At 45.6% G+C, this 24,213-nt stretch overlaps 2 protein-coding genes across 3 annotated transcripts in view; one reads left to right on the top strand and one right to left on the bottom strand.

Moving 5' to 3' along the window:
- ZHX2 (zinc fingers and homeoboxes 2) overlaps window positions 1–11,082 on the top strand; it is a 59,691-nt gene extending 48,609 nt beyond the window's left edge. Inside the window, exons 2-3 of one of the 2 annotated variants that reach the window (XM_035124552.2) lie at window positions 236–2,805; window positions 4,976–11,082. In XM_035124552.2, coding sequence (XP_034980443.2) covers window positions 395–2,800 — 2,406 coding nt within the window. In that variant the 5' untranslated portion in view covers window positions 236–394 and the 3' untranslated portion in view covers window positions 2,801–2,805; window positions 4,976–11,082. Of the gene's footprint in view, window positions 1–235 lie in introns of both variants that reach the window. The other variant, XM_060277649.1, reaches the window with a different exon arrangement.
- On the bottom strand, window positions 10,761–24,213 carry DERL1 (derlin 1). Its single transcript, XM_035124554.2, has 8 exons — window positions 23,926–24,213; window positions 21,520–21,631; window positions 19,244–19,308; window positions 17,664–17,690; window positions 14,987–15,082; window positions 13,258–13,310; window positions 12,257–12,367; window positions 10,761–11,214 (listed from the first exon to the last, which is right to left on the bottom strand). Exons 1-8 carry the CDS (start codon window positions 24,076–24,078, stop codon window positions 11,076–11,078), a joined length of 756 nt encoding a protein of 251 aa, XP_034980445.1. The 5' UTR covers window positions 24,079–24,213; the 3' UTR covers window positions 10,761–11,075.

Below are 24,213 nucleotides of genomic sequence, written 5' to 3'. Positions count from 1 at the left end.
TCTGGTCTATTTTTGGGGAATCCTGCAACATGGTTTAAGTTTTTACTCTGCTAAAACTATACGTTGGAATCTACTCTGGATCAATACCAAGTAACATGCAAAAATTGCCACGACACTAAAAACAATATTGAGTAGAATGCAAAAATGCCACAACGCTAAAAACAGTTATTTATGTGTGTGTGGGGGGGGTGTATTTAAGATGATGTGTTTTAACGGTGCATGTCTTGTCTTGCAGGTGCCATGCAGCCCGATTGGTGTGGTGGCCAAAGCTAAACGCCATGGTTGGAATTCTTTAGGACACACATCCTGGACAACATCACACAATAAGCCATCTTGGGGAGCATCTTGCCCAGGAGAAGAAGCTGCTCTTGCCAAGGACAGTTGCACAGCTGCCATGGCTAGCAAAAGGAAATCGACCACTCCGTGTATGGTTCGAGCATCTGAGGCCATGGAGCAGGAAGCTCCCAAGGACTGTAGCATGGGAAGGGCAGCGACCGGCACTCCAGAACAGGACGTGAGCAATGGTTTGGTGGCCGGTAAGGAGAGCTGCGAAAACGACTGTGAGGTGATCGAAGGGAAATCCTCCCCGGCCAACCCGGCCAGGAAACCCCTCGGAGGCTACGAATGTAAGTACTGCCCCTATTCCACGCAGAATCTGAACGAGTTCACAGAGCACATAGACACCCAGCACCCCAACGTGATCCTCAACCCCCTGTACGTGTGCGCCGAATGCAACTTCACAACCAAAAAGTACGATTCCTTGTCCGAACACAACGCCAAACTCCACCCGGGAGAGAACAACTTCAAGCTCAAGTTGATCAAGCTCAACAACCAGACTGTCCTAGAGCAGTCCATTGAGGCGGCGAGCAGCTCAGTTGCCCTGGAAACCCCTGAAATCGAGGTGGTTCCTGCCGGGGCTAGTGGTACAAGCAAGACCACCCCAGTGATCAACGTTGGGAAGCCTAAAGTCGAAGCCAGGAAAGTTTCTTTAGAGAACCACCTGGATGGGATCCCCCACCTGGTTACGGAGACCACGGAGCCTATCACATGCATTAACGGAGCAGAGCTTCTCCACGATATCCTGGCCCATGTGATGCCCTCTGTGCAGCTCCCGCCAAACATCAACCTGGTTCCCAAAGTCCCCGTGCCGCTGAACAGTACCAAATACAATTCCGCACTGGACACCAACACAACCATGATCAGCTCCTTCAACAAGTTTCCGTACCCGACGCAGGCGGAGTTGTCGTGGTTGACGGCCGCGTCCAAGCACCCCGAGGAGCAGATCCGGATTTGGTTTGCCACCCAGCGTCTGAAGCACGGCATCAGCTGGTCTCCGGAAGAGGTGGAGGAGGCGAGGAAGAAGATGTTCAACGGCACTATCCAGCCAGCAGCCCAGACCATTGCCGTTCTGCCCGCTCACGTCGCCGCTGCAAAAATGCCGCAGCCAATGATCCAGACGGCTGTGCCTTGCCAGATACTTAGCCAGACCGGCCTGGTTTTGACACAAGTCTCAAACGGGTCCCATGTTTCCCCCATTGCCCTTGCCGTGGCGGCCAACCAAGGGCAGAAACGGAGCATGCAGGCCCAGGCGGCTGTCCCGGAAGTCAAACGGCCGCACATTGTCGCCGCGGAGGTCTTGTCCAAACAAATCGCCCCTGCTGCTCCGACGAGCACGACTGCAGTGCCCTTGTCTCCTGCGCTGCTGGCAAATGACCGCAAGAAGACCAAGGAGCAAATAGCAGCCCTGAAGGCGAGCTTTATTGTCAGCCAGTTCCCAGATAACGCGGAAGTGTACAGGCTGATAGAAGTCACGGGCCTCTCCCGAAGCGAGATCAAGAAGTGGTTCAGCGACCACCGCTACCGGAGCCAGCGAGGGATTGTCCACATCACGAGCGAGTCACTAGCCAAGGACCAGGTTGCTCTGGTGGCTGCAAGGCAGGGGCGGAACTATAATCCATACCCAGACTTCACTTTCCAGAAGTTCAAAGGAAAATCCAGAGAACAGCTGGGGATCCTTGAAGAAAGCTTTATCAAGAGTTCTTTCCCAACCCAAAGCGAGTTGGAAAGGCTCCGGAACGAAGCCTGCATGACTGGACGGGAGGTTGAGGCCTGGTTCTCCGAGCGCAGGAAGCTCAGGGATAATATGGAACAAGCCGTCTTGGACTCTATGGGGCCGAGCATAAAGAATAAGGAGGAAGGGGCTTCCAACGGTGCCATTGGTCCAACAGAGCAGTTCGACATCTCCCAGGCACCGACCTCTTTGTCCAGGTGCTCGACAGCATTTGCCCCAAGTAGCCAAGAGCAGGCGCACTTGCTGAAGAGCACGTTTGCGAGGACGCAGTGGCCAACTCCGCAGGAGTATGACGAGTTGGCGGCTCAGACGGGGCTCACGAGGACTGAAATAGTGCGTTGGTTCAAAGAGAACAGGAGCTGCCTACGAACCGGGACGCTAAAATGGCTGGACCAATACCAGCAGCAGTATGCTGTTGACGGATATGATGAGGCAAAAGGACCAGCAGCCCCCGAGACGGCAAGTAGCAGTAGCGAGGGGGTTCAGCAACCCAGTCAAGAGCATCAGAAGCTGGATAAGCAGGACATAGAGGGCATGGAGAAATCTGAATGCAGTGACCGGGGTAGTCAAGGCAATAACGAGAACAAGGGAAATGTGAGTTGGGTGGAAGTCACCATCGACGATGATGATGACGCTTCGGACTGTATGGACAGCTGGGGTCAAGCAGCGCCTGGAAGCAAAGCAGGTTTTGATTCTGAAAGTATACCTGGCGATACCTCTCACACCTAAGACAGGTAACGATGGGGATTGTTTGTTGACCTAACGCTGGCCGTGGTCCTCCTTGGCTCAGCGTTCTAATTCTAGGGTTGCGTCCAGCTATAGCAACTTCCACTTGTGCAGCAGGACTTCCTCCTCCCCACCCCCCCACAGTTCCCAAATCTGCTCTGAAGTGTTGGAGGAACATCAACACACTTGTAGACAGTGGTGGGTGTGCAGTCAGTGGACTAGGCCAGGCTTCCTCAAACTCGGCCCTCCAGATGTTTTGAGACTACAATTCCCATCATCCCTGAACACTGGTCCTGCTAGCTAGGGATCATGGGAGTTGTAGCCCAAAAACATCTGGAGGGCCGAGTTTGAGGAAGCCCGGACTAGGGGAACTAGGCTCGTCCCCAAAATGTTCCTGGTAAATTAGAGTATTAAAATATTAAAGCTTGGCACCTCCTTCCCAAAGCCTGGGAAGCTTCTGTGTGATGCGTCAACGGGGTCCAAGAGCCCTTCTGCCACCTCCCCAAAGCCTGCCCTGCTTTGGGAAGTAGGCAGGAGGCCAGCATCTTCTCAGAGGCCTGGCACCTCTTTCCCAAAGCCCAGGAAGCTTCTGTCCAACTTAGGGAGACGTGATGCTCATGCACGTGACGTCAACACACCTGGCAAATTTCGAACGGCGCATGTATCTGGCTCTAGATTGGAATAGAGGAAAATATTGACCTGTTTTATATGCTTAGGAAACAGCAGCCTCTGCATGCTTTTCAGAACCACCTTCACTGATTAATCATAATCCAAGGAGTCTCCCAGTTCTCTGTGTGTATTTTGATTTCATTTATCTGTCCCTGGGCTTAGTGTCTTTTTAAACACTCATTGCTGAAAACGCAAACTTAGGCCCTCTAGTGGGAAAAAACATACAAACTTTGAGATGCTTATTAACATGGTCTCATCTTGCTTTCGGGACACCATCCAGCAAAGAATTGGTAACACTTAAAGTCAGCGGGTTTGCTATTGAAAATATTGTATTGTTTGTAAGCTGGGGTCAGGTACTAAAGATTTCTTTTTTTATTCTAAGGTATCTTAAAGCACTTGCCACAGGCACTACACACACAGGACCCCTGTAAAGGGCTGCTTAGTACCAGACAGAAATCTGAAAAATTAATTTGGTTAGCTTCAGCATTCTCCTTACTTTTTTCGTTAGTAAAATCGGGAGTTTTCTGTGTCCAGGTGAGCACCGTATGGTTTAATAAGGCAAGCGCAGAATGCAGGGAATGAGAGGGGACGGGTGCAGATCACATGCAATACGCCAGGTGTGTTGCGCAGGCCTATCCTTTGGCAAGCATTTGGCATCCAGATAACTTATTGGGGGTGAGAAGAGATGCTGTCTCTTACAAGTACACTCCTCTGCAAGGTTGCTCAGAAATAAGCCTCACTGAGTTCAACAGGGATTTATTTAATTCCCAGGTAAGTGTGTGTAGGTTTGCAGACAGGCAGAGCGACCAAGTAAGGGAGAATGAAGAGGAGGAAGAAAGGTTGTTTTCTGCTGCTCCAGAGAAGCGGACACGGAGCAATGGATTCAAACTACAAGAAAGAAGATTCCACCTAAACATTAGGAAGAACTTCCTGACAGTAAGAGCTGTTCAGCAGTGGAATTTGCTACCAAGGAGTGTGGTGGAGTCCCCTTCTTTGGAGGTCTTTAAGCAGAGGCTTGACAGGCATATGTCAAGATTGCTTTGATTGTGTTTCCTGCTTGGCAGGGGGTTGGACTGGATGGCCCTTGTGGTCTCTTCCAACTCTATGATTCTAAGATGAGCTGGGGCGACTTCTTTTTATGGAAGCTTTTTATGGGCTGCAGCCCTTGTTTGTTTGCTTTTTTAAAAATCCTTACCACTGGTCTTGGTGCAAGGGAAAATTAAGTACGTCACTTCCAGGGCTGGCATACTCCCTCCCCTGCAAACATAATATTTATGGGTATTTCTAAATGAATGAATGAATCCAGCCACTCCAAAGCCTTCCCCTACACACATAGCTGTATTTGTTTCACTCCAAGTAAGAAGACCCATTGAATTTCATACACCTGAGTTATTGCCCCACAGCCAAAAAGCACAAAGGAGGGTTGTTGCTGAATTAAAACAAAAGCTATGTTCTGTTTTGCGAAATAATAACCGTATTCTGTGCACTCCATTTGTTTATTTGTCATAGGCATATCTTTCAGCTTTCTAGACCTATCTTTCCACTTTTGGGGAGTACGGCGTCACTGACCCTGGGAGCAAGCGGGATCTTCAGAAGCAGGAAAATCCAACGGGTTTTCCCTCCCGGTTCAAGGCACGTGGGTACAGTTGTGGTGGAGAAAGGACAGTCCTGTGGAGCGTCACTACAGATCTCACGGTGCCAAATTTCCACCAGGGGACTTTTCCAACAAGGGCCCTTGTACATAGGTTTTTTTCCCACAGCGTCCAACTTGCTTGCCTCCCATTGTAACTTCCCATTTACAACGTGGAGACGTCTTGCTGCCTTTCCTGGCTGGTGCATATGCTGTGCATTCTCATTACCATCTCGAGATCGCAATTTGGCTTATTGGTTTTCTTGAAAATTAGTTACCGCTGCATCTACATCCAGGATGACTTGGAAACCTTTTTGGCCTGCTGCACGTTTCTAAAGATGTGTTTCTATTTTCGCAGTGAGAGTTTACCCATCTCAACACATTTTTACCTGTTCAGTCTAGGGCTAGCTGCTCGTTGTGACTTTCCCAAGAGCCTTTTATTTGCAGTTGGTTTCCTTTTGTTCCTCTGCATGCAGGAAAAAGCAGCAAAAACTTTTGTCTTGGAGGGACAGCCGATCTCTTTAACACATCCTGCATTTCACCGTTTGCCAAAACATCTGGATTATGGAGCTCCAGAGTTGTTGGCAGTACGCCTTTGCTTGTTCCAAGCACCTTTTTCTACTACATGTAGTACAATCCTAAAAAAAAAAAGACTTTACAATGGAGGGCTTAAGCTTCTTGATAACTGAACTTGCTCACAATTCTTTGTTCGGTGCAAAGACAGAGACTTATTTTTGTCAGCCTTAGATGCTCTAGTACACAACATGGTTTCTTGAAGCCTCAGCCACTACATCTTTCATTTGTTTCTAGGTCCTCAGAATGCACTTTTGTTCTCCAAATAACTGCTGAGAGAGTGGACGAACTGTCATATGGGCACAGGTCAAATGGTGAAGTTGCTTTGGTTTGGAGAGACGGATCCGTTTCCCATCCCACCATACGCTGCACAAATCTAATTGCTAGGGAGTTTGAATTAAAACAAAACACTTTTCTAACTTTTTGCTTGTTTGTTGTAACTCAGTAAAACAAAGGCTTTAATGTTTTTGGTAAGCTTTTCCCCTTGTCTCTCTCTCTCTTTTTTAAAAAAGTGCAAAATCTTCCTCACGCTGCTAAGTAGCTTTAAATACAGCATAGTGTGCCTGCTCTTGAATGCTGAGTAGCAGCTTAAAGAAAGTTATCCAGGAAAGAAGCAAGGCCTACTGTCATTCACAGCCATTATTTTGCCAGCCGGATTTAGAGACATTGAAATCCCACTGCTATCATTCTCTACATTCAGAGGGAAGAACCTTTTCTCCCTCTCTCGGTCTTCCATTGCCTTGGGAGAAAATGGGCAGGGATGGAAAATGGATGTGCCCACACGCTTAAAATGATAGATACACACACACCCCCTTAAGTGCACAAACACCAAGTTTCCAATTGGATGATGAATGAGGAAGGACCAATTTTCACCCTCAGTCTAGCATGCAAGGAGGTCTCAACCTCGTCACGCAGCATGCAGCAAGCAGGGTGAAATTTAGGGTGAGGATAGGAGCTTGGATAGGTGATGAGGCCTGGCAGGCCAGAAGTTTCCCAGGCATGTTTTGCATCATGGAGGGGGAACCTCAGGCAAAAGGGCCAAATTGAGCCTTCCACACCTGCCTGGCCCTATCTCTGGGTCACGTACTCTCCCCTTGCCCTGCTTTGCACCCTCTTGAGAGTCTCTGCCTGGTTAGCATATTTCCTTAAACACTGGTGCTTCTTGCTTGCCTGGATGGAAGGTAGAGGAGCATGTGAAGAAACTAGGCTACTATACAAAGGTATATCATTTTGCTCCTGCCCAGGATTGGGAGCGGACACAGAAAAGGATGCTGGATCGCACCTGTGGAAGTCCTAGTGGCAGGAATTCTATGGATACTGCCACAAGCCCTCTCATCAATAGGCTTGGCACAAGGAAGGGTTTTTCTCACAGTCTACAGATGGAGCAATGCTGTGATTGCTCATAGATGGCCTTAGATGATGTGTCTTTTAATGACCCGATATTACTACTTGGTTACATAGGACGTTTTGCATTGTTGACCAAGACACAATGTTAGAGGAGCTCCCCAAGAAGTCAGCAACAATAATCTACTGCCCTTGTGAGAACAGCGGTACAGTGGTCCCTCGACTTACTAATTTAATCCGTTCCGAATGCACATTCGTAGGTCGAAAAGTTTGTAAGGCGAAAAAAGTGGTTTCCCATAGGAATTGGAAATGGAAAAATTCGTAAGTCGAGTAAACCGCATCTAAAATTCGTAAGTCGAGAAAACCCCATCTAAACTGCAACGGTTTTCCTTTCAGATGTCGAAAAAACCGTAAGCGTGCGGCCATTTTTTTTTCATTCGTAACTCGAAATTTCGTAACTCGAGTACTTCGTAAGTTGAGGGACCACTGTATTCAATTTATGGCTGGAGTAGCACCTACAAAGCTCTCTTGAGGTTGCACAGTAAAGTCAAAGGCATGCAAAGCTGAAACAAATTCAGTGTCAGACAGCTTTCTAGAGTTTTACATCTTTAATTTAAAACTTTGCCAAGAACAAAAAATTGGTTACAAAAAAAGAGAAGTTATCTACAAAAAGAAGTACTCATTTCATAACAGAAGCTGCCGGTGGCAGTTTGAGAGTGGGGAGGGAAAAGTGCTTCAGGTGAACAAAAACCAAAGTAGTGCGAAGTGCCCAAAAGTGAGTTTTTACCATCCAGGAAAGGCACATGGTATTGATCTAGGATGGACACCAGGCTTGGATATGCACCAGTTGCATGTGGACGGCTAACATGCTAGTGAGAAGGCAGACTAGAAATCTCCCTGCTGTGTTCCCCATGTGCAGAGAGATGAAGGGACACATTCCGATAGCCAAATCCAGCTTTGAGAAGAACTGGTCTTCCACGAGACTAGACCACTGCAAAAATCAACATGGGGTCAGGGGAAAAAAGGAGAATATCACTGGCTTAGATTTTCACTAACCAAGCCACCCCTCACATGCACTGCAACATGGTAAAATTGCTGTACCGTATGCCCTTCCTGAATATTTGACTTTTGCTTTAAGATTATGGTGCAGACAGAAATTTCAGACACCGAACCTGCCCCCTTCTATTCTCTGGTGTGCTTTATACTTGTAAAAGGGATGGAAATCATTGCTCCGTTCAGGATGAGCTAGCAGCTTCCTGCAGAACTAGGAGCTTGGGGTTGGTAGGCCAGCAATTCTCGTGGCTTAGAGCCAAGCTACAGGTTCCCTTTAAAAACGTGCTCGGTTCTTTGAGCACCAGCAACCGCTGCAAGCAGATGAGGGGTGTTGCTTTCCCCTTTCTGCTACCAGTGTTCAAGGGAGAAGCTGCGCAATGCAGGCTTAATGATGGTCCTTGTTGGCTACGCAAGATTGGCAGGTCTCTTCAGCTGCGGCAGGGCTGCTGCCATTCAGCATTGGGGGAAATGAATCTGCTAAAACAGTGTAAGAGATCTCTTAAATTAGAGCTGAGATGTAGAAGTAGTATTGTGGAGAACTGAATGAGTGGATTCCTCCACCTTTACAAAGACCCCAAAATATCCCTGGCTTTGGAATGCTAGCTTGTCAGGGAGCAATTATTAAAGCTATGGAAAGCTATTCTTACTCCCCTCTTCCCTTTCATGGAGTACTTTCTAACATAAGAACATATTCAAAGCTGCGATTTCCCACCTACATTATGAAGTTGGCTGCACCTCGGCTTAAAATTGATGCGTTGATTAGCTCTATGATCAGTATAGCTATGGGGTTGTAGCCAATTAGATTCGACTCAGAGTAGACTCATCAGAATTAATGGACCCAAATTAGTCATGTCTGTTCATGGATTTCACTTTGGTTGTAATCCAGTGTTCCATTCTACAGAATGGTCTTTGAAAGAAACTCAGCTTTTTGTACAGACCAACCACAACACCTCAAGCAATACAGAGACCAATTTCTCCTAGAATGCAGAGAAGACAAAATCCCATTCCTTAAAGTATTCACAATGAGTTCCTGTTTTCAGAACCTGGGTTGGGGTAACATTCAAAATTTACACAACTTAGGCAGTGTATGAAAAGAGAACAAGCAGCCTTGGGCAAAGAACTGCATACACAGCTGAAACTCTTCCTTTCTGGTTTCGGTACAACTGTTCCCACTGCTGAAGAGGCAAGCCTAGAGTGCAGTGTTGAGAAGCTGCTTGACTCTTTGCCAGTGGAACCTGTTGTGTGAATGAACAGCAAGCAAAGCTGTGCTGTCCCTGTGCACATGGGGACAGCCAATTCACGAAACCACCAGGATTAATTCATGACAATATGCTATAGGAATTTGGGTCCCCACGTGCTACAAGCCAGAATTAATGACAAATATAGTCTGACCTTGGGGAATTGCCATCCTTTTTATGACAAATATATATATCTATATATTTAAATCAAGCAAGAGCCACCGGAAGGTTTATTACCATGAGGGTGCTGCTAAATGATTTCTTAATCTATACCTTTTCCCACTATCAAGACACATAATTGCAAGGTTTCTGTTTTCCTCAACGAAGACTGCCACAGTAGGTTCACACCTTTGAGAAAGCGGAATCCGGTGAAAGTATCGCTCCCTCGCCAATCCCACCCAACCCCAGTTCAGTATACAAATATACACAGAGCAAGGATAGACAACACAGTGCCCTCCAAATGCAGTTGGCCCTGATGAGGGTCCGACCACATCTCGAGGGTGCCACATTGGCTACACCTTTGATGCACGGAGAAATATCAGTAGCGATTGCAACCCAAAACATTCATAATCACTTCTACAGCACTTTCCATGTTTGCAGTGCTATTGAAAGAGTGCCTACTTGCGCAGCTGGGTGAAATGTTTTGCAGTCCCATTTTGCAGGTGGGAACACAGGTAAGCACAACTTGATGTGGTTTGCTTGGGGATAAGGGAGAAAGAGACGAAGAGGAGAAGGAACAAACCAGCGGATTGGGAGGACAAGGTTAGGTCTGCTTTCTCCTCCCTCTATCCAAATATCTCCAATGTCACCCCACATAAAACAATCATCAGTTGTTTGATACCCATTGCTCGTATTATGATCGAGCAGCTTAACTTGCAATGAAGGTTACTACTGAACATTCTCAGGTACCCAAATTTTCTTCCAGAATGAGAAATGCTGACGCACCGGTTGGTAGGGAGTCTTGTTTGAAAACACAGAATAATTTTTGCTAACCCTCCAACTTTGTTTTTTCACAGCTTGCCTTCCCCTTTACAAGATACAAACCCAAGCATGATTACCTTACAGATTCCAAAGAACTGAGTTTTGTCTCGGACCTATGAGTGTTATTTACTCGGAAGTAAGCCCCACCAAGCAGCAAAAAATTCCCCAAAGAGAGCTAGCGCTCTGCCTCAGTGGCCTAGGTTCACATCTCCTCCAGTCAAAACAAGTATCTGATGCCTTACACGGGAAATTTTAGGATCTGTTCCTGCTAAATAAATACCAACATAGTTCTCAATACCCGAAGAGCTCCTGCTAGTTAGTATTACAGCAAACTCTGAAGTAACCCATTGTTTTTTACCAGTTACTATGTTGGACAATTCTCTGACCCAAGGAGTAGATTCTTAATGGACTCTGTAAGGCTCTTATGCAAATTGAGGCCTGAAATTCAGATGCAACGACATAAATTCACCTGAGGAGAGGTTGGTAAAAGAAAATACACTGTGCTAGACAATATTAAAAATGTGTGTTCTTTTTTTTTTTAATGGCAGCACTGAGTTGAGTTGAGCACTATTCAACAGCCTGGAGTAAAATCTATCTTGTGCCTTCAGTTGTGTCATCTTCCACCAGGAACGAAAAGAAAAAGTAGGATTTCTTAATGGGCCAGACCCAATTGCCCTAGAGCAAACCCAGTCCTTGAGTGCACTCCACAGTAGGAGCCATTCCCATGAATGGTTGAAGATGTCCCGCACACACAAAAAGAAAAGAAGAAGAGAGAAAGCAGGAAGTTCTTTCACTGATCGCCCAGCCGAAAACCCTGGCCCCAGTTGTGTCTCCCTTCGCCCTGGCGGTTCTCTGCAGGCCTGCGCATGCTGGCAGGGGGCACACCAAATCCAGAGACTCCTCCTCTCCTGTTCGGCAGCCAGTGGTACCTGGGGGCCCAAGCAAAAGAGCTGTTCAAAAATGCCTGGTCTTTCTAAAATCAGGACTAGTTCCAGCTTTGTGGCATTGTGCATGTAGAATCTACACAGTAAGAGCTATAAGCTGGCCAAACAGCAACATGATTGGATGACATATGGCTAAGATACTGTTCAATCCCAATCCTGTCCTTTCAAGTGCAGTTTTAACCTAATTGGGACTGTTTTGGCAGACCCCTAACAAGTCTGAAGCTCTTTTGTTAGTTTACATTCTTTTATCAAACACTCAGGGAGATCTCAAAAGCATTGCCCTTCCTAGCTTAGTGGGAGGGAAAGCATTGCATATTAATACATTAAGAAGTGTTAAATGCCCCAGTTTAAAACGGAAGATCTGTCACATTTGGCAGCAACTGCAAATGTGTCACCTAAGGGTTCCAGGAAGTACTAGGCAGCTCTCTTAAGAGATACAGCTATTATTTCTCTCCTTGAAACTCTGTGGGTGTATCTCTTTGAACTGGGAAAGAACCAATACGTTTTCTGAAAGAGAGAGATTCTTAGTATGTGTGCTTGCATCAAGGACTGGGCAATATCTGGTTTTCAGCATTGTGATATATCAACAGCTAAATATTGGTATATGCTGATATATCACAATGTCTGAAATGTATCTCCGCTGCTTCTTCCTGCCCACGTTAATTCAGAAAGACATTTTTTAGTAAGCATGCGTAAGCCAGTCCTGTTTAAGTTGAATTACTTGTTTTCAAACTTCATTTCACAAGTCTATTGTCATCTTCTCCCTTCCCTTCTTTGATTCATGGCTTCTAAAAGTTTCAGTTGAAAAGCTCTCCTTATTGGTTTCTCTGTCAGAGATGCATGCTCTGATAAATGTGGAAGACCCCATCATAGATCCACCAAACTGGAAAAGCTTGCTTGGGTCACCTAAATTCTCTAGTTACTGCTGTTCTAAACCTTTTTTTTCAAATAGGGTAACTCAGTGTTTCTAAATAAGCAACCTGATTTTCCTTTTAAAAAAAGGAGAAAACCTTTTGAAACAACTTACAGGAACTGAGGCGTTGATAGGAAATTTCTTCCTCCCAAGTCTATTGGATATTTAAACATTAAGAAAAAGTACAGGTGCCCAACCAGGTTGCCAATCAGCTCGTTGATGATACTGCAGAGAGAAGAGAATGGGATCAATGTTTAACAATTCTGTAGTAAAGCATTTTCTGCTGCTGACCTGAAGGCAATCTTATGCACACTGAACCTTGGTTGCCCCAACATACAGCCAAGGAGACTAAGCTGGGGCTGCAGGGAGGGACAGCCTTGGGCTCCTATCCCGAGGAGGAGTTTGGATTTGATATCCCGCTTTATCACTACCCTAAGGAGTCTCAAAGCAGCTAACATTCTCCTTTCCCTTCCTCCCCCACAACAAACACTCTGCAAGGTGAGTGGGGCTGAGAGACTTCAGAGAAGTGTGACTGGCCCAAGGTCACCCAGCAGCTGCATGTGGAGGAGTGGAGATGCAAACCCGGTTCACCAGATTACGAGTCCACCGCTCTTGACCACTACACCATGCTGGTTCTCCTGTATAGCAGCAAAATACTCCTATATTGCTATACTCCTGTATAGCAGCAAAAAATGTACCATACATGCCCAAAGCCACAACTAGCAGTCACCATGCTCAAGGGACAGGCTAAAAAATAAGGCAGACGGAAGAATCAAACAGGCCCAGGAAGTTCCTTTCCTTCCCGCATTCACCTTTTCTTTTGGAGAGAGAAGGACACAGGAGCCTGCTGCTCATGAAGGAGCAATTGCAGCTTGAGCAGGGCTGATACTATGGCTGGGACCTTTCACCAAAGAAATTGCTCACTGAGAAAACCGCCAGTGAAGATCTGCAGGTTGGGTCAGTGGAAGAGCTGGGCAATGCAAGGGAAAGAGCGTCTCCTTGCCACTGCAAAAAAAGCTACTGCATTCACACACATTCCTCTTAATTATCCAGATGTTTCAGGTGTCCTTCAGGGTATTTACTGTAATACAAAATGGGTATTTGGGAATACTTACGAGCCTCCAATGATATAGTTGAATCCCAGGATAACCCATGGTAGATAGCATGCCTAGGACAACAATAGCATATGATGAGAACAAGAAAACTGAAGAGCGCAATTTAGTCTCCACCTGCTTCAGAATTCTCCAAATACAATGCCCCACCAGAAATATAGCTAAGTACATTATTGAGCATTTAATGTATAGGGGTTGCAGCCAATGCTGCTGTTCCACTCAGGCAAGACTTCCACTTGTGCAACAGAGCATCCCACTGCTCTACACATCTCTGAAGCCCACTGCACACCCTGAAAATCTGCTCCAGAGGGTTGGGGTCCATTTTGGAGCATATTTGAGGAGCAGAAAAAGGCAAAGTCAGTCGCTGGCTGGCCCCTGAGACCACAAGCTGCTGAACTAGGTGGGCTATTAGGATGATCCAGCAGGCTCCTGTTGGATCAAACAGAGCTCTTCTCTCATCACTGGAAACCCTCAACTATGGAGGTTTTGCTCTACCTAGTCAGCAACATGTAATTCACATTTTAGAAGTACCTCTTCCTGGGTTGCAACATGCTATCAGGACACCTTTCAAGCCCCCAAGTTGCAGTTAAATGTCCTTCAGCTTTTTTGCTCCATCCCTTGTCTCCGCTGGAACAAAATATCTCTCCCGACTCTGCCTCCCCCCCCCATCCTGCATTGCCTTTGCCAACATTTTCCTTGTCTGTACACATCCTCGTTGCATACCAGACCACAAGGACGACAAATCCCCTTCTCCAATCCTAACGTTCCACGGTAGCATTAGCTCCCACAACTACATATCTGGCAGCCAAAAGAAAGCATGGCGATCTGACATGAGGTGGCTAGTAGCATCAGAAGAAGAAGAAGAAGAAGAAGAAGAGTTTGGATTTGATACCCCGCTTTATCACTACCCGAAGGAGTCTCAAAGTGGCTAACATTCTCCTTTCCCTTCCCTACCACAACAGACACCCTGTGAGGTGAGTGGGGCTGAGAGACTTCAAAGAAGTGTGACTAGCCCAAGGTCACCCAGCAGCTGCATGTGGAGGAGCAGAGACACGAACCCAGTTCCCCAGATTGCGAGTCTACCGCTCTTAACCACTACACTAAAGGTCAAGGAGCTCTGCTACAAGCCCATGCCTGGTTGCAGCATCTCAAGGTGTTTCTAGAGCATACAATGTGGTATAAAGACATTGCCATCTCATACAGTGGTGCCTCGCTAGACGAATTTAATTCGTTCCACGGGTCTTTTCTTATAATGAAAAATTCGTCTAGCGAATCCCATAGGAATGCATAGAAATTTTTTTGAAATTTTTTTTGCCCATAGGAATGCATTAATTGAATTTCAATGCATTCCTATGGGAAACCGCGATTCGCTAGACGAATTTTTCATAAAACAAATTCGTCTAGCGAGGCAACCTCCGCTCGAAAAATCCTTTCGTTAAGCGGAAATTTCGTTAAGCAGGGCATTCGTTAAGCGAGGCACCACTGTACATGGGTCTACGTCTATTGTGGCCAAGGCACATGACACCAACTCAGAGGCTACCCTGCAGAAAGGCTTGGAAGTGGAGCACCTTTAGTGGCAGCAAAAAAGCTCCTCTGATGCCAGGATCCCTTTAAGAATCTGGAAGGGACAAGTAGTCACAGGGGGGAACTGCCTCCCTTCCCCAATGAGCGAGCAAAGTTCCTTTGATATGGGCAAAAGGCTTGAGGAAAGGGGAAAGCCCTTTGGCCTTACCTTAAATCGTGTCCCAAACCAAAACGACACAATCATGTCTCTGTTCAGCTGGGCCCAAACGTAAAGTACAGACATGATCAAGGGAATCATCAGCAACTACAAGGGAAGCAAGAGAATGGAGAGACAAAAAGATTGAGATTCAGTACAGGAGACCTAAGCAACTGCAGAAAGCTCACAATAAAAAGAAACACAGAGGCCTGTTTAGTGTTCTCTCCAATTTGCACATAACTTCAAACCTGGATTTAGTATTATGGAAACAAGACTCTGGTGCATGTCCCCTCCCCACTCCTGACATGGTTGCACAGGGGAGTTTGAAATCTTTGCCTTCTGTTTTTGATTAACTGCAGCATGTCACTTGAATCTGAGAACTGGTTATAACCTTGAGTTGTTATCATTAACTATAGTTACAGTTACCCATAGCTTAGAGTTCAGCCAACACACTAAGCTGTGGTTCAGATAAAACAGATGAAGAAGTTTCTGATCTTCTAACAGCTGTGCCAGAGCAAGCAGGAGAGAGAGAGTACAGAAGCCCAAAGTTTGCTGTGGCTCTTTCATGGATGTTTGTCACAGAGAGGTCTCTCCACACCTGACAGCACATCGCCATTGAGAAAATGTTTTAGAAAGGCGTTTTTCCTCTTTGCCCCAGGCTCCCTAATTTGAGATCCGCCAAGCAGAAAGCAGCCTATCCCCAGACAGGACAGCATGCTGGGGCGTGGGAAATCTGGTTTTGCTGCCTGTCCCAGATAGCAAATACAAAGGTCTGTTGTCAAGATCGGTCAAACCACAATACGTGGCTTGTGGGCTGTCTTCAGCTTAGTGGGTCACAAATATACCTTGGATTGCAGCCCTCAAAATTACAGGAGTCTGCTCAAATTATAGAAATAAAAGTAGACTTTAAAATTAAGTCCAATGATCCCCTCCTGATTCTGCACTGACAGAACTGAGCATAAACAGGGGGCTTGCAGGTTTTTAGGCCTCCTTATTCATAACATCCGTGTTGGTTCTTGCGTAATGAGCTCCTTCGCAAGAAAAAAATGGTGTTGATTTACTTTCACAACAAGATCTTTTTTAAAAAGCTACCGTAATGTGACTGAGAGATGCAATTGTGCGATTGGCAAGGACAGTTTGACCGAGATGTCAGCACCAGGCTTGCTTAATTACCTGAAAGTTATATCACACACACACTTGGGAGAACTGGGCATAAGGAGCGGCTTGGAAGGGCCTGAGATGGAAACCCTTGCAGAGAGTGGGGTGAGGGTGGGCCCAATGCAGCTGGCAGGAGTTCACAGATGTGATCCCAAGAGGTGCTCTTGTGAAACTCCCAGGCTTCAGCCTCAAAGTCTCACAGTGGAGACGTAATCTAAAGCAAGAATGCACTTCTCTCCCTCTTCCTGGAAATCAAAAGGTGCAAGTCATATAGTTCCCTAGAGCCCAAATATGGGATTTTGAGTTTGAGGAGAACAGGGTGCATTTGGAAACTCTGCCTGAAGCTCCAGGAGCGTCCCAGAAGTTCTCCTTCCTACAAAGGGCAAAAGCTTTACGGCAGCTTCAGCTGAAACTCGGCTGAAAAGGAATGCATCTACGGCACACTGTTGACATTGGTAAGACTGTTCATTGTCTGGCTAACAACAGGCATAAAATGCATTCAAGGGGTATGATGTGGTTTATCATCATTACATCAGGGATGGAAAATTGGTAGTTTCCGCATGGGACTCCCCAACTCCCATCAGTCACAGTCAGCATAGAGTATGCGGAACTGGCCAAAATGACGGGAAGAATCCGAGAACAGCGGGGCCAGAAGTTCATCAAGGACTGGACTAAATTTGTAAATTATTTGAAAGACAATTGTAGTCAATCAAACACGTTGGCAGGATTGCAAGAAGCTTTGTAAGGAAAGGTATAAAATTCACTGCAGAGAAGAATAAGAAAATATGATGTTTTGATGTTTCTGATTTGAAAGCAATAGTTAAGTAGTGAAAATGCCGAAATGTGAAATGAAAGATAGAAAATCATAAGGAAGGTTTGAAGGAAGTCATGGCCCTAAAAAGCCAACATGTACAATATAAGAGGAGAGATTGTAATGGAAAGCATTATTGTAAAATTAATAAAAATGATATGGCAAAAAAAAATCCTTCCAAAGCATGCCTGTGAGAAGATCAGAAACCCTTGCCCCTATTTTCAATGTACAATGCCTAATTTGCGGTCAGCTTCCTAAACCTGCTTCTTTCGGTCACACCACAGAGAAGGCACAATACATCCTGTGTGGACACGATGCAAAATTGCAGTTAGATAAGAACAGAAGGGAAAGCTTCCAATCTCTCCTCCTTGCAGCTGTGTGAGAGGAGTGGGGGATGTTTTGAGAGACATGGAGGGTCGCAGCAAAGTATTGTTAAAACTTTTCTCTCAGGGTTATTTCTCCTACAGTTTTGCACTTGGGTATCAGCACAAAATTCACACCAATCTTGCTGAACAGGAATGATGAGTGTTTTGCTCAGTGCTCTTTCCTTCCAGGTGCTCAGAAACACAAACTGACCCTTTTTCTCCCTGCCAGCACACTGATTTAGAGAACTGAATACACAGAACGACACATAATCCACTCTGATCTGATCTGGCCCACATGAATTCTGTACAAGTACCACGAAAGAAGCCAGGTCGCTTTGAAAACAGACATGCTTACCTGCATATTCATTGCCAAACCAGTAATCTTTCATTGTTTCACTAAGGAAAACCAAACTTAAAACAGAAGACAAGAAGTGCAACCTTGTGATGAGGCACATTTAACTCATGGGACTAAAAGAGCTGGACAGAATCTGTCTGGAAACCCCCCAGCATGTGGAAAGATTGCTGGTGAGAGAGGAAGTGAATCAGATTCAACACAGTACAGGGCAGAAGAAAATGTTGTTAGCCAGACATAATGTGGGGTCTTCTTGGCTGGGAATGGCTACATTTGCAGGCCACACTAGACACTGCCATTACTGTTCTGCAGGCAAACTTCAATGGACTCAAGTGCAACCTAGGATGTGCCTGCTCCCCCCTCACCTCTCACCCAGCAGGACCAGGAGGAAGACTTCTGCAAAGTTTAGTTCTCCTTTCAAAGAATCTCATCTTAGCATTAGGTACGAATGAGGTACCCTGGTGTAACACAGTTGCCAAATTTGAAGCTGCCACTGTTAAACAATTGGTCATTTTAAGCCAGGAGTACTGTATTGTTTTTTTTTACAGAATGCGAAGCCAAGATTCCTCAAAAGCTAAACTCAACTTGGCAGAAGTCCTTCCTCTAGCTACACAAGAAGCGGACAGGCACAGGCCCAACACTTCACTCTGAGCTCATTAAGGCTCAGCCACTCAATCGGGGTTTAGTACAGGGCCAATGATGCCATATTATAAAACTATTTAGACAGCATCTTTCTGAGTTGTTGGTTTTTTTAACCTGCAATCCTTACAGCTATTCCTACACGTACAGACAAACACAACGCCACCAGATATCAAGGAGATAAAGAACTACACAACATTTAGAAGACATCTTGAAGGCAGCCCTGTATCAGGAGGTTTTTTAACGTTTTACTATGTTTTTGTATGTGCTGGAAAGTGCCCAGAGTGGCTGGGGAAACCCAGCCAGGTGGATGGGGTATAAATAATAAAATCATTATGAATAATTATTATTAACAACACATCATAGTACAAAAGGGGCAGAAAGGAGTGAAGCAGATACTGAGTTGACTAAATGCTGGCTTTGACCTGTAAAGCCTTAAACGGGTCAGGACCACAATATCTCAAGGACCGCCTCCCCATATGAACCAACCCGGACCCTGTGATCATCACCTGAAGCCCTTCTTCATGTGCCCTCTCCACAAGAGGTCCACTACACGAGAATGGGCCTTTTCTGCAGTGGCTCCCCATTTGTGGAATGGTCCCCCAAGGGAGACTCATTTGGCGCTGCCAGGCGAAAATATTACTCTTCGGCTGATTAAACAATCTATGGCCTTTTGGATATGTTTGCGGGGGGTGGGGGTGGGCGGTATTGGGTTCTGTTTCCGATTATATATTTTGTGTTCTCGTTTTGTATTTTTACGTTATGAACCGCCCTGTGATCTTCAGATGAAGGGTGGTATACACATTTAATGAATTCTACTACGACGACTAAGGCCATGCAGTGGATGTGTGACTGAACACAGATGAGCACCGCACACCCCACTCCCACCCCCTCTGCAGGACTCAAACATGCCAAAACGTTGGTGTAGCCAATAAAAAGGATACAACTATGCAGATCCAATTAAAGAGAAGCATGAACATATAGTCAGCAGGTCTTCCATCGAAAGCGCCTGTGAACAAAAGAGTGGTGTTAGAGCGAGCTGAAACCTTGGCAGTTGTTTTGCATTGTTCCCCCCCCCAGAGACACTGGGTGGATCTTAAGGGCTATGATTATATTGCACGACACAAACTGCGGCTTTCGTTCAGAGGAAAAAACGAGAGGCTGATCCGTTTTAGGAGCCCGCAGAAAGAGTCAGGGAAGGTATTTTTGCCAATTAAGAAATGCTTGAAAGAAAAACTGGCTGTTTTAATAGACACAAAATATATCATCTCCACATTTGGGGAGGGGAAATTCTCTTTATTCAATATGAGTACCAGCTTTAGATCTAGCATTATTTTTCTGCAAAAAATACAGGAAACAATGCTGCAGTGCATCTTCCAGGTATAGTTGTACCTTGGAAGTCGAATGGAATCCGTCCCAGAAGTCCATTCGACTTCCAAAGCATTCAAAAACCAAATTGCAGCTTCTGGTTGGCTGCAGGAGCCAATCAGAAGCCGTGGAAGCTGCGTCAGATATTCGGCTTCCAAAAGAACACTCAAAAACTGGTTTGCTGCGTTCAGGAGCTAAAATGTTCAAGTTCCAGGGCGTTCAGGATACAAGGTACGACTGTACCAGTGAATTCAGACCACGCAGGAATAGGACAGCAGCCTCAAAACAGCACCTTGATTCAAAATAACCAGCCTCCATTTTCCTCATTCCCAAAACCCTCACAGGGAAAGTGTCTAAGCATGCCCCAAAGACCAGCATTGCGTGCATGCGCACACACACACACTTGAATTTTCATTAACCTCCGATGGGTCCAGACTAGAGATATGAAGGCCCGGGGAAAAACCGGGAAAATTCGGGGGGGAAACCAGTTTTCCTGAAGCATTTTTTTTTTTGGAAAAATTGGGGGGGGGATAAAAAAATAGATTTTGGAATGTTTTATTTTTAACATGATGAATAAAATATTTTAAGATAAGGGGTTCAAATATTTTATAAATCATTTTTAAAAAATATGTATGGTATCAGATTATTCTAATTTCTGTGAGGACAAGCAAGTTCTAGGTTACAAACTGAACTCTCCATTGCAAGAACAAGATTCATTTCTTCCTTTAGGAAGTGCTGTTGTCACCAGAAAAGAAAAAGGTTTCAGTTTTGTGTTTGCATACGTGTGGTATGCATTGGTTCTGTTCCTCTTCACTAGGCCTCAAAGCACTGGAAGAAAATATAGAGCAACAAAAAGGGCCTGAAAGTATATGTGCTGTCGTGGCAATCAAAGAAGCATTATGAAAGAAAAAAAGAAATGAAAATATTTTAAACATTAAATGCTGTAAAACAGTCTTTAAAAAGTGAAATAAACTAATTTAAGCATATAGCAATAGCTAAAGTGGTTAACAGACCACACACATCAGTGTGAGGAAATACATAAGGTCTCATGGGCAAAACATGGGAGGTGGAGTAAGCATGTTGCATAGCAAACAGTGATGAATGACAAGTTAAATTTCAGTTCCTGTTTGGATACACTATATTTTTAATATGCTAGTTGTGATAATTTTATGCCCATTAAAATTATCCATAGTTATATTTTATGTTTCTAAAGTAACAGAATGACTTTCAATCTGGAAAAGAAAAAAGAAGTGCTAATGTAGCATTTTTTTTAATTTTTCCGAAAATTTCTGTTTTTTCCCGAGCTTCAAAATTTCCAGAATTATTACATCTCTAGTCCAGACTATCATGGGTACTTTGCCCAGGGACCTCTCCCACTAGAGGAGAGAGGCTGTTTTCACAAATTCCGTCTGCAGCCTCATGCCCCTCAGAAAGCTGCCCCAGAAGGTGACAGCTAGGAGGCAGTGCTAAGGCCTGCACAAAGAACTGGTGGGAGTTTGGATGCAACCCTGCGAGTTCTGCATCTTAGCAAGATTAGATTCTCACAGCTCCATGGCAGAGCCCCTGCCTTGCACGCATAAGGTCACAGATTCAATGCCTGGCATCTCCAGGTAGGGCTGGGAGAGAGAGTCCCTCTGTTTTAAATCCTGGACAGCCACTGGCAGTCAGTGCAGACAATACTGAGCTTGATGGACAAATGCCTTGACTCAGAACAGGGCAGCTTCTTATGTTCTTATATATGCATCCAAATTAGCATCTATCTCCACAAGATGGACCCAAAGAAAATGGAAGGTAACTAGTGCCACTGAATGTGAAAACTAAATAGTATGTTATATATTCGATGCTACATTACCTGTTTCTAATCGTGATGAATACTGATACAAAAAATATAAGTTCACCAGGTAAAGAAACCCCGTTCCTGGGCCGACCGGAAAATAGAAGGTTGCTGTGATTGGCCTCCAGATCTGTTCAAACATTTTAAAGAGAGAGTATGAATTCAGAGGTTTATTACAGTGAAACAACCAAGAGTCTTGTGGCACCTTAAATACCGACAAATTTATTATAGCATAAGCTTATCAACTTCACATGATGCATGGCATGCAAGCCTCACTTGACTAGCATACCCGGTATCGACATGTTAGTATGTCGACTGCAGTTCGTACATTTGTCATGCGAATGCTCCCCATACTAATCTTGGGGCGGGAAAGGGGTTAGTTAAACCTCCAGCTTGCTTGTAAAACTGAATTACTGTGTCGCAAAATGATGCATGTCTAAAAAGTATGTCAGCGACGTGAAAAGTTTGGAAAGCTCTGATCCAAGAGCATGGCATTGCACAAGTAACTTCTCCTTGGAGGACCCAAATTTATACATGCTATAGAAATGAAGTAGTGTATTTCTATGAGGGTGGTTTATTTCATATATTTAACAGCATTTAAATATCACTCTATGTTTCAAAAATCTCTAAGCGGTAGGTGGCTATGTTCCCAACGCTATATTGTAGGACTTGCACAAGCATAAAAATTACACAAAAAAACGAGCACATCTCCACCTGTTCTATCGAACTCCCTGCCTATGACATTTCCAGCCCTGCTAACTCTGAGTAGCAGCAGCCACAAAAAACAGCCTTGCCACAAGGGGCTGACCATGCTTGCATTTCTGACACACAAAGAAGTCATCCACTTAATCCCGCCCAAGAGAAGAGAGGACCAGCTTTCTCCTACATTTCACTAGCCTTCTCTGTCCTTCCTATAGAGTCCCAGATGCGGAGACAACTGTGTGCTACCATTGCCCACTATGCCCAATACATCTTTTAAAACCAAGCATTCCAGCACACCCATTCTGGCTTGGAGGCTTCTATAATTAACAAATGAACGTCTATTCATGATCTCTGTTTCCAAACGTATCTGGCACATGCATTTTCTCCTACTTTACTCTGGCCTCTTTGAATTCCTATAATGTCCCCCTTGCACAATCCAATATGTTCATCCTCGCATATCCCAAACCAGCTGCTCTGTTACAACATTAATTTTAAGAACAGAGTTCTTCCCTGGTTCAATGAAGCCTGTCCCTTTCATAGAAGCCCAGATAGTTCCATGATGTTTCCTAAGTGCCTAACAAATCCAGATTCTTGTCTCACAAACACATTGAGAATGTTTAGCTGGCCATGTATGTATGGTGGGTAACATTTCAGAGACCACCACCTTGAAGTTGTTCCATTTATGGCTGCTTTACTGCTTGCTGAAGATGGCAGTCCTGTAGGCCTAGCAAAGGTCCAGATGGAAAACTATTCTGCCCTGGCCTCCTCACCCTATTAATGGAGCTGTTATCTTGACATTTCAATACGAGGGCAAAGGCACTTCATTAGCCCAGACTCTCCCTCACTTGAAGAGCAAGCGCTGCACACATGAACAAGCATCACATGCCTGCTTTACTCCTACCATCTTGGAAGCAAAACAACAACCTAACAAACAAACCAGAAAGCCGTCCATCATAGTTCCTTATTATATCCAAACCAGAAAACAATTAAGCATAATGGTTTCTGAACAAACCAAGATGCCGACACTAAACACTTGGCTTCAGATACTGTATTGTTCGCTCATCTGCACAAAAGGAGGGGGTAAAGTGGCTGCACACAAAGTAACAGTGTTTGATTTTCAGTTTTTGATGATGATGATGATTATGATGTTCAAGCTTCCAGAATGAGTTTCAGGACTTACTGTGGGAATTTGAACCCACGATGGTAAAGACCCAAACATTCCCCACTAAACCGTGGTGGTGTGCTTTGCTTTCAGGAAAGAGGCAGGGACTCAAAACAAGGCACCTTTTCATAGCTCCTCACCCATTCCCGTTTAAGAAGTAAGGGAGAAAGCAAAAGAATGAAGAAACCGTTTACAAGTGGTGTCCTGTCCCCCTAACAAGTTGTCATGACACAGCACTGACACTTCCCGCGTGGCTCCCTCGGGTGGCACAACGGGTCAGTGCGCCTGGCTGCCAACCAGAAAGTCGCTGGTTCGAGCCCACCCAGGGACGGCGGTAGGCAGGCGTCCTGCATCGCAGGGGGGCCGGGCTAGGTGAACCCTGTGGGTCCCTTCCAACCCCCTGCGATCCATTGACAACCAGCGCTGCCGAGCCCCACGATTCCTCCCAAGATATCATTAACTACAACTCCCAGCATGCACAGCACAGCGCCGCCGGGTGATTCTTAGGCGCCCGGCTCGCGCTGAGCATGTCGGGAGCCGCAGTCCGCCCACCAGCTTACCTGGAAGCGGTTGATGAAGGCCTCGGGCCACAGGAAGAGGTAGAAGGGACTGATGAGGCCTAGCTTGCCGACGAGAGGGACCGCGATGGCGCCGGCGAACCAGTAGCGGGTGATGAGCGGGATGCTCCGGAACCACTCCCCGAGGTCCGACATCTCCCCTCCGCCGCCGGTCTAGCCGCTACGAGGCCTGGGCGCCGGGCGCCTTCGGTGCTGGGCCTTCCGCTGCCCGACGCTCTCGCCGGAGCCGCTCCTATGACAGCGAAGCCGCGTACGGTGGGAGGGGCCCGC

This window comes from Zootoca vivipara, chromosome 8 (genome assembly GCF_963506605.1).
Source record: "Zootoca vivipara chromosome 8, rZooViv1.1, whole genome shotgun sequence".
Taxonomy (NCBI): domain Eukaryota; kingdom Metazoa; phylum Chordata; class Lepidosauria; order Squamata; family Lacertidae; genus Zootoca; species Zootoca vivipara.
This window is presented reverse-complemented; position numbering and strand designations above follow the sequence as displayed.